A 9527-nucleotide genomic window follows, 5' to 3' on the forward strand; every position below is an offset into this window, starting at 1 on the left:
CTGCGTCGGTGAGAGAGGGAAACAGAGAGAGGAGAGTGTGTGTATGTGTGGATGTGTGCTCCGGTGCACTTGAAAAGTGTATGTGTAGGTGTGTGTGTGGGTGGGTGTGAGAGGCTACAGAGGGGGAGGTAGCCGCAGGGTGCTGAGGCAGAGAGGATTCAGAAGACACTCTCTTTATTTCTTTGTCAGAAAGAGTCTTTGAGAGCAGCAAAACAAATACGGAAATGTAGAGGCAAATAGAAAAATCAACAGAGTAAGAGACAGATATGAAAGGGCGAAGGGGTTAAGGGTGATGCTCACAGTTTCAGTGACCATGAAAGATCCACAAAGGCAAAGATGAGGATTTTATGATGTCTATTTATTTTTCAAAATGAGGTATTTCAAAGTGCTATGAGTTGCAGCACTAAATGTACATTTTAAAAGTGAAAAAAACAAACATCTTATATCCGTTTACCCAGTTCTATGCACCCGATAGTTACAAATATAAACAAAAGAGGAAGAAAGAAAAGGCCAGGTACATGAGGATAGAACACATTTGCTGTACAAAAGAATTATTTGAGATAGAAGGGGAAAAATGACAAGATAAAGTGATATCTACCAAGAACTCATTTTCATACGAAAATATAAGTATCAAATTTAGTATGTATCAGGTTCACACTAAAAGCATAAAGGTGTGTAGAATTAGTAATATGAAAGAAGAAAAAAACAATATATTGTTATATTACAAAGTTTCATGACTCTCAAAAATCGAGGCCTTACAGTACTTTTAAAGGTATAAAAACTTCCAGTCTAGTTATTGGCAGCTTCCTGACATGTATAAAAAACAAGGACAAAATGTATTACAAAACAAGGCAGATCTGAGTGTATTTTGTCTGTACACTATTGTTATATACAAAAGTGTCGGCTAGCAAGGTGCACAGTTATACATCCACTGACTTGGTTTGAGCACCAGTGTGAGAGGGGAGTGAGAGAAAAAGGACCTGTAGTGGCATTGTTTATGTGACCCATAACGCCTCAGTCGTCATAGTCTCTTCAGTTTTGCAGTGGTGAAGGCAAAGTAAGTGTGCACTGCTTCTTGTACGTGAACTCTCCAAGCAAAGTGCCCTCTGACACCCGTCCCTGTGGGAATCACTTGATTCCAGGCTGGTGTCACAGTGAGTACAAAAACAACAATAGAAATCATATAAAAACCGGAGGAAGGGAAGACCAAAACCAGATGCGTCCTCTCTCCTTCCTCATTCTTTTCTCTTTTTATCTTTCCTCAATGTGACTGGATTGAAAAAGTAAACCCTAAACATTCTTAACGTCAACAAATGTGCAAAAAAAGTGGCGGCAGTGAAAGTCCGAGCATCCCTCCAGCAACCCCCCCTACCTCTCCTCTAAGTATGTGTGTGTCTGCATCTGAAGATAAAAGTCCTCTGAGGATGTTGTTTGTGTGTACATGTGTGCAACAGATATGCAGGCCTATGTGTCTGTGCTTAAGTGTATAGACCTATGTGTGTGTGCATCTAATTGTCTTTCAGACAGACTGAGTTGAGGCAGGGAGGGTCATCCAGGGTATATGTGAGTGTTTCTGTGTTGTAGTGGTTGTCTGTTAGCGAGTCCTAGCCTGCTCCAGCCTGCGCATCAGCTGTTGCCTGCGGGCCTGGAGCCTGTCCTTCTCCCGCTGGAGCCTCATCTCCTCTGTCTCCAGCGAGCTCACATACTCAGTGGCCTTCTTCAGGATCAGCACCTTAGCCGCCTTCTCGTTGTGTGCCAGCTCTGGCACGTGGTCGCGCAGCGTCAGGAAGCTGGAGCGCAGGTCGTTGCGGCGCTGGCGCTCCAGGATGTTGTGGTTACGCCGGCGCTCGCTGTCCTCTGAGTCGGAGCTGCCGCGCGGGCTGCTGTCTCCGCTGGCACTGCGCTTGCTGCGTGCCCCTGATGTGCTGGTGAATGAGCTGCAGGATGTGGAGGAAGATGAGGAGGATGAAGAGATGGTTCTGGTGGGAGGTCGTGGGGTGTCTGACGTCTTTTGCTTCTTTGGAGGTGGGGCAGGGTCGTCATCTGAAGTGTACGGCGAGGGGGCTGCGTAGTTGTGTTGCTGCTGGTGGACCGAGCTCCTCTTCAGGATCAGCTCCTGAGGAACTCGGCTGACGAACCGACTCACCACGCCAGACCCTGAGACGATGCCTCTCGCATCTTGGCTCTTGGGATGCACAGAGATGGTGACAGTGCCCGTCGCCATGGGTGATGCCTTGTTGATTGTGGAGCGCCTCTTCTCTACTGTAACCACATCAATCTCCTCATCGTCTTCTTCCTCCTCCTCTTCGTCTTCTTCCTCTTCTTCTTCATCGTCATCTTCCTCTTCTGGGAAAAGAAAACAGAATATGAGTGACTTAAATGCTTTGACACGCAAGTATTCCCACTATGTCATCTATGTGTACATCATGTGACAGGTATGTATGTGAGTGTGTGCATATGTGAGTGGGATCAAGAGAGTGTGTGTGTGTGTGGGAGCAAGAGCGTTGCTCAACGCTGTTTGCATAAGCAGAAACATCTTAATGCTTAATGTCAGTCACTCCTCAAATAATCTACTCTGCAGGCGATGACATGTTCAGTCTCAGTGCTGAACAGACAGGCTGGATTTCTGCCTTTCAGTCTCTATCCCTCCTTCAAAACTTCTCCTAATCTACTCCGGTGAGATGAGACAGTTTTAGTCTGATGCTTTCAGTCTAACGACGCAGCTCTGGTCACGCTGACAGTGTGCGAGGCATTAAGAACTTCATTTTAGTATCAGAGGCATTAAGAACTTCTTTAATTTTGACCTCTGATGATGTAAAAAATCTCACTTCTTTTCCAGCTGAGCTCCTCATCTTAAAACCTGTGCTGAGCAGCTGAGACTTATCATGGACTGTTGCCTTTGAAGATGAGAGGAAGTGGCCAATCATGAGGCAGAGAGTGTGAGGCCCAGTTAAAATGCCTTTGTGATAATGGCTCTCATTATCAGCTCAGGAGCATCTGAAGAGTGTGGCATTTTACAGCTTACAGAAACCCACTTCAGACACCACTGCACTAGGACGCTGTCTCAACACACACACACACACATACACACACACACACACACACACTCTGGCACTGCCATCAAAACAAAGCTGGGCACAGCTGGGTGGATGAGGGGGCGTGGCTGTCTTTGCCACACGTGAAGCTGGGATTTAGCTGTTTGGTGGTTCACTCAGAAGGGAACAGCTCATTTATTGGCGCTGGAAAGAGTATAAATAGAAGAAAGGGCTCAACATTTCTGCCTGGTGACATAAAATATTAGCCCTAAGCAAGAGATAAAGTGTTCTTTCTAGGAGCACAATCCACGTATCTCCCTGCTACTTGTTTTTGTCACTGTCTAACATTTGTACAGCTGATTTTTGGAGCGGGGGGCGTTTGTTCCCATGTAGGCCTTTTTAATAGGAAAACTGGCCTAATTATAAACCTACACTGTAGCCCTTAAAGTCTGTGTCTCTTTGATGAGAAAGTACATAACGCATGCAACACAAAGAAGGGCGCGTCTTAACGCTGCGAGCGGCGGAAACGCATTGAAGCGGTACTGTGCGCAGGGTGATGGGGCGGCAGGCGATCGGATCACCACCCTTTTAAGCCTTGGAGCTGGAGCGGCGCCAGGGAGACAGCTGTCGAGATGGAGCGCTTGTTCAAAGCTGTCACCCCCCCTAAAAGAAGCAGCCAAGGCCCTCCTCCGTTCTCTTTTCTTCGCGGTGGAGGAGGTGTTTGGCAAGGCTGGCTGAGTCTACCCTCTGTGCCAAGCTGGAGGCCTTTGTACTACTGTTTCACAGCGAAAACACGCTGATAAGGACTCGTTAATGTTTGTTTAGGGAACTCATACGCAGTAATAGATGGGAGATGAAGTCTTATGGCGATTAAATACACACAGCACTCATTTCCCAATCTAAACACATTCTTTTGAGGCATAATGTAGGAATAATGTCCCAAAAGATAAAAAAACATGAGTTTGTCAATCTGAGTGTGTGGTTTTGTTATGGTGGGCTATCCTTATGCTATTATAGTGTAACTCCTCTTATTTTTGGGGCTAATTTGAATTATCAGCTGAGCTCAAGGCGACTGTTTGTACAGAATGTCTAAAATAAGTGCCAATTTCTCACCCACTGTGCGCAAATTGTCCAGTAATCCATGCATAATGAAAGCTTTGGCGGCACCGTGAACCTGACACTTTATCAGCTCATCACATTATTGAACACCTTTTCATCTTCCCCTCCTACAACCCGCTGCGGCTGCAGTCAGTGAGTGTGGTGTCTTTTTGTTTGGCTCGGATGCCAACTGAGTTCAGGAAGGCACACAATCCCCAATTTTACTGCCATCTGCCGGATGAAGAGTCTGCTGATTACATAAACCTCGTCCACTGTCACTACTTCAGTGTGTGTGTGTGTGTGAAATGTAACGAGGTAATCCGATTCTGGGCCAGTCATATATACAAGCTCCAGTCAGTCCAATAATAATACTAATAATAATGTGATATTGGAGTGTTGGATGTGTTCTTGGTACCAGAATTTCTTTAAAAAACGTAAACAAAGGCGTTTAGCGCATCTTCAAATTCTTACCAGAGTCACTGGGAGCGCTCTCGTGGGTTGTGGATGCGTTAACGGTCCCGGGTGAGTCCCTGCTTCCGTTCTTCTTGTGGACCGGGAAAGGGAAGACTACCGTGGGGTCCACACACTCTGACACCGAGCTGCGGCTCACCACCTCCGGCGCCTTGACGCACACGTTCCTGTCGCCTCCTGTGGCAGTGGAAATAGCCTTTCCGAGTTTCTCCGTGACCACCCGCTCCAGCTTTTCCCTGGCGGAGAAGCCACTCCACATACAGTCCTGGATAATGATGCTGTTGGGGTTAGTATCCAAAGCGGAGCCGAACAGGTCCCCATCGTCGGAAGTCCCCCAGATATCGTCTTCGGGCAGGAGCAGAAGCTCTGAAGCCCAGTCCAGTGGGTCCCCTAAGCCGAAGCCCAGAGGGTCTGCTTCCGGGGAGGCAGTCGCCGGCTCCCCCGGTAGCGCGGCTCGGCTCGGGGAGAGGGGCGGAGTAGGCAACAACTCGAATTTCTTCCAGATGTCCTCCCCCGGTGGCGCAGAGTCGGGACCACAGAAGTAGAAGTCGTCCTCATCCGGGTAGAAACACGGTTGTAAGGAGTCAAACTCCAAATCGGAGTTTTTACTTATGATCGCCGGCATTCTATCCCACAATCGAAAAACCTGTAAAGGAACAAACAATACTTTAGTCTCCAAAGGGAAAGAGCGTCTCTCACCGTTGCCTCTCTCTTCTATCACACCTGAAAACTACGCTGTAGAGAGAGCATGAGTCAAAGCCCACACACAGACACACAGTCTGCTCCACTAAATTCCACACTCACTCCTCTGTAGGGTTTAAAAACCACACAAATCTCACCGGAGAATGTGCGTAAATGTGACCACGACGCACAAACTGTGCAAAACGACGCATTGGCTCACCACTCACTTAATACGCCAGAAAATGTGATTAGGACACAAAAAAGCATGTTTACAGAAAAACACATGGAATGACAACAATCAAATCTAACAGAGACTATGTTTTGTGGCGAAAGTATGGGGAAATAAAGACACATTTCTATATTAAACCGCTGAAATGAGGAGTTGCTCACCTTGTCCTGACTCGGGATGATAATGTGCGAACCAATTTTTCTCGTATCTCGCAGTCAGTAATACAGACACCAGATTTGGAGCAGTCATCTACTCTGGGAGCACAGACAGTCCTCTGACACACATTGTGGCTGGCTGGAGAGTGTTATACACTCACTTCTACGGGAGGAATGCAGACTCCTCCCTCCCAGGCTGGGGGTGGTACAGTCGGGCTTTGGGTTTGTTGCGGCGCGCGAGACGGGCTGGCTGGGAGCTTTATTTCAAGGTGAATCGAGAAAATAGCCTAAACACTGCAGCAAGAATTAAAGCAAGGCAAGGTGTCAAGAAAGGGCGTGGAGGAAAGGAGGAAAGGAAGAAAGAAAGGAGGCAGATAATAAACATAAGTAGTAAGAGAGGAAGGAAAGAAAATATTTATTATTTTCTCAGGCAAACTGTCTTTTCTCTTTCCCCATCTCTCCAGTGGGATGTCAGACCCAGGATCAGCTATGAATCAGTTGACGAGTCCCAGGGGCTGTTAGTGATTTGATGTCTTGCTCAGGTTGCTCAAGGGCACTGCAGCAGCCTGGATTCTACTGCTGACCCGGGGCTTGAACCGTCCAAGTGATGGGCTGCCCCCCCCCAAACACGCACAAGATCCTCAAACAACATTTATTTATGGCACATTAATAAAAACAACTTATGTTGCTGAATGGAAGTTTTTTTGTTTAACATGAAATAAAAACACAAACTGGGCTTAACAAGTCAAAATGTTTTCAATTCTCGTGGTAAAATAATGGTTTCTATATATGACATTCATATACATCACTTCTTAGGAACAGACACTTGTGTATCATTCATTTCAAGGTGTAGAGATGTCCTACACACCATACGGCCCCCCTCTTGTCTCCTGTAAACCTCTAAATCTCATTTTCTCTTTTGTCTGAGGGCCACCAGCATCCCTGGATGAAAGACGAATAAGGCTCGCTGCGCCCTCACATGGACACTCAGAAAACAGCACGCGCACCACCAAGCAGAGAGAACCAGACAAAGACACAAAAACACAGAGTCGATTTTTCCAAAATGAAGGGGGAAAAAATGCCACTTGGAAAAAATAACAAACTTGTCTCGGGCTGTAAGGGGCATTTCCTCACACAATAGGCGGTGTAGGACCAGTTTTCAGCTGTCTCCGGGATAAGACAGGATCCGAGAAGAGCATGTTACGTAACCGCAAGCGGTGGTTGTAGCCTGGAGTCATTCCCATTCCCTTTTCTAATGACAGCTTAGGAGGAATGGCGCATCTGTAATTATGCACACACAGGCACAGGCGTACACACAGTCCCTGATATTGACTTATTCAGGGAAAACGTTTACAAAACGGACTCCAGTTGAACGCCAGCATGTGAGCAGTAAGAATGACCGCTTCCAGTATTTTTTTAGCCAGACAATAGAATTTTAATATTTAAAGGTGCATTTGATTAAAAAAAAGTATGATAAACAAATTTAATTTCTTTGTACATTTAAATGTGTAAAATAATGAATACAGAACTGATAATCACAGGAGATCCAAGATTTATGAATTTGGTGAAATTACCATTTAATACCAGAAATACACTTTTTAGTCCCTGCTTGTAGAAATATTGGGATTTTTGGGGGTTGAGTTCAAACAACTACAGCCAGCGAAAAGTGAGAATCTGCAGCTGTTTTGTCCTCAGAGTAGGAATAGCAGGGAGTTTCCTGGGACTGGCTAGTCAGCTCCCAGGAACCGGGGAGATGGTTTGGGAGTCAAAAACTCCCCACAGGCTCTTGTCCGTCTGCTCTTTTACTTTTTCTCAAACTACTGTTCAGCTCTGACCCTCTAACAGCAGCAGCAGCTTCCTCTGCTGTGAAACAGAGCAGAGAGTGGGAGTGAGAACAGAAGGGAAAGTTGTTTTTTGTCCAGTGCAGATAGGATGAGGACAGGAAGCTGTATACTGCTGCTTGTTTTCTACGCAGAGTAAACACTTAAGAAAATAAGCCGATGGAAAGGGAAATATTGGTTTCATGCTGTTGTGGTGTGTCTTGGCATAGAGGAAAAGACACTTGCTGAAATAGATGTGTATTCACACAAACTGCACATGTTCACCCACTTATTTGCACTGAAATTGTTGTTTTGATTATTATGTCTGGTTATTGCTGATTTGTATTCATATCAGCAAACCTCTTCCATTTCCCCCCCACCCACACACACATAAAAGAAAAAAATGCACAATCCCTTCTCCCTGTCTACAAATTATTCTATTCATAGAATTATTGTGGACTGATGCTGGCGTCTTTGCCTGTTGTTTCTTTGACATTTATGGCATGCCCAGTCTCCCTCCCACCATTCACCACTGGACCGGTACATGGATGGTTAAGCAATTAGGCCAGTTTTGATAAAAGATTCATAAGTCACCCCAGTGGATAGTGCAAAGACAAGCATGTTGTGAGTAAAACCTGCTGCAGTGACACCGGGACAGGCTGTGCTAAGTCAGAGAGCACGCTCATCATATCAATATTTGAATTGTGTGTGTGTGGTTGCTGTGTATGTTCTTATTGATGTCATAGTTTTGTGTTTAGTATAAACATTCAGGGATGCAGTTGACCTGAATAAATACAACAGGTGTATGCAGTCATTACATCACCTCAACTCACCCATGATATGACAAATATTCAGTGAGAGTGCTTAAGAGTATCTTGCTTGCTTGAGACTGTCACTCACTGTTCTCTGTTTGTGGGCCTGCTATCAGTGCTTTAACTACTTACACACATTTAAAACATATGTATATGTATATTACCTACATTACAAACATATTACAGGACACTACAATACTAAGTAGTATGAAGCTGTGGTCTGATTCCACAGAGTGCTTTATCTGGACAACATGTGTTCCACTCAATTACATACTTAGATGGATGTAGCCCTAATTTAAAAATAAGAAAAGAATTGGGCTCCTAAATGAAAAATGTGTCTGTCTGTTAGTAACACTTACTCCTCCCTCTGCTACTATATTCAAGATACTCTTATGCAAAGCAGGGTCATAAATGTTGTTAAATGGACAATATTATGCTTTGTATATAAACGTAAACATATGTGTATTGTCTCGCTGAATTTTGGCCACGTTTCTAAAAAATTCACACATTCTACATTTTATATAAACTCACTTGCCTGTTTATTAGGTACACCTAGCTAAAAGTAATGTAGCCCAATACCCCAGTCCTGCAATATATCCTCCCTTCATGAAGGTTATTATGTTCAGTTTTTGTTGACACTGTTTTAGAGAGACATTGATTCAACTGTATAGTCTTTTAGAGGCTGCAGTTTGTGGTGCTGTTGAACTGTATTGCCTTATACTGACAGGTGTTTCTATTATTTTGTCCATCCCAGTCATATCAATTAGGGTAGGCTAAATAACAAATACACCTCTCTGTATAATGCAATACATTTCAACAGCACCACCAAATGATCAACATTATAACCTTCATGGCGGGAGGATTTATTGCAGGACTCTTGTATTAGACTGCATTTTAGTTAGTTGTATCTAATAAACTGGCAACTGAGTGTATATGCTATGACAGTATCCTTTTATTTTTTGTGTTTTTATGTACATAATACATACATGATGAAGGCAAGATAGCCGAAAACACTTGATGAATACACTTGAGTTGTTTATGTACAAATAACAAATGATATAGTGGTCAAAACACTGTAGCGTATGTTCATATAACATCATATATATGAGTATTATAAATTTGGTTTTGCAACTGTATTTGTCTTGAGCAACTCCCAGGTGTGTGTTTAGAGTATGTAAGTGAACTTTTTAGTGTGTATCTGCTACATTACTCTGTTGACAGCTTTC

The 9527-nt window shown here is 44.4% G+C and overlaps 1 protein-coding gene across 1 annotated transcript; it reads right to left on the minus strand.

The window, feature by feature from the left end:
* Nucleotides 1–337: 337 nt before the first annotated feature.
* On the minus strand, nucleotides 338–5831 carry mycn (MYCN proto-oncogene, bHLH transcription factor). The gene is made up of 3 exons (XM_044169914.1): nucleotides 5676–5831; nucleotides 4605–5250; nucleotides 338–2346 (listed from the first exon to the last, which is right to left on the minus strand). The coding sequence occupies exons 2-3, from the start codon at nucleotides 5227–5229 to the stop codon at nucleotides 1595–1597; spliced, it is 1377 nt and encodes a 458-aa protein (XP_044025849.1). The 5' UTR covers nucleotides 5230–5250; nucleotides 5676–5831; the 3' UTR covers nucleotides 338–1594.
* Between the last annotated feature and the right edge of the window lie 3696 nt (nucleotides 5832–9527).

Source organism: Siniperca chuatsi, linkage group LG16 (genome assembly GCF_020085105.1).
Source record: "Siniperca chuatsi isolate FFG_IHB_CAS linkage group LG16, ASM2008510v1, whole genome shotgun sequence".
In the NCBI taxonomy this organism is placed as follows: domain Eukaryota; kingdom Metazoa; phylum Chordata; class Actinopteri; order Centrarchiformes; family Sinipercidae; genus Siniperca; species Siniperca chuatsi.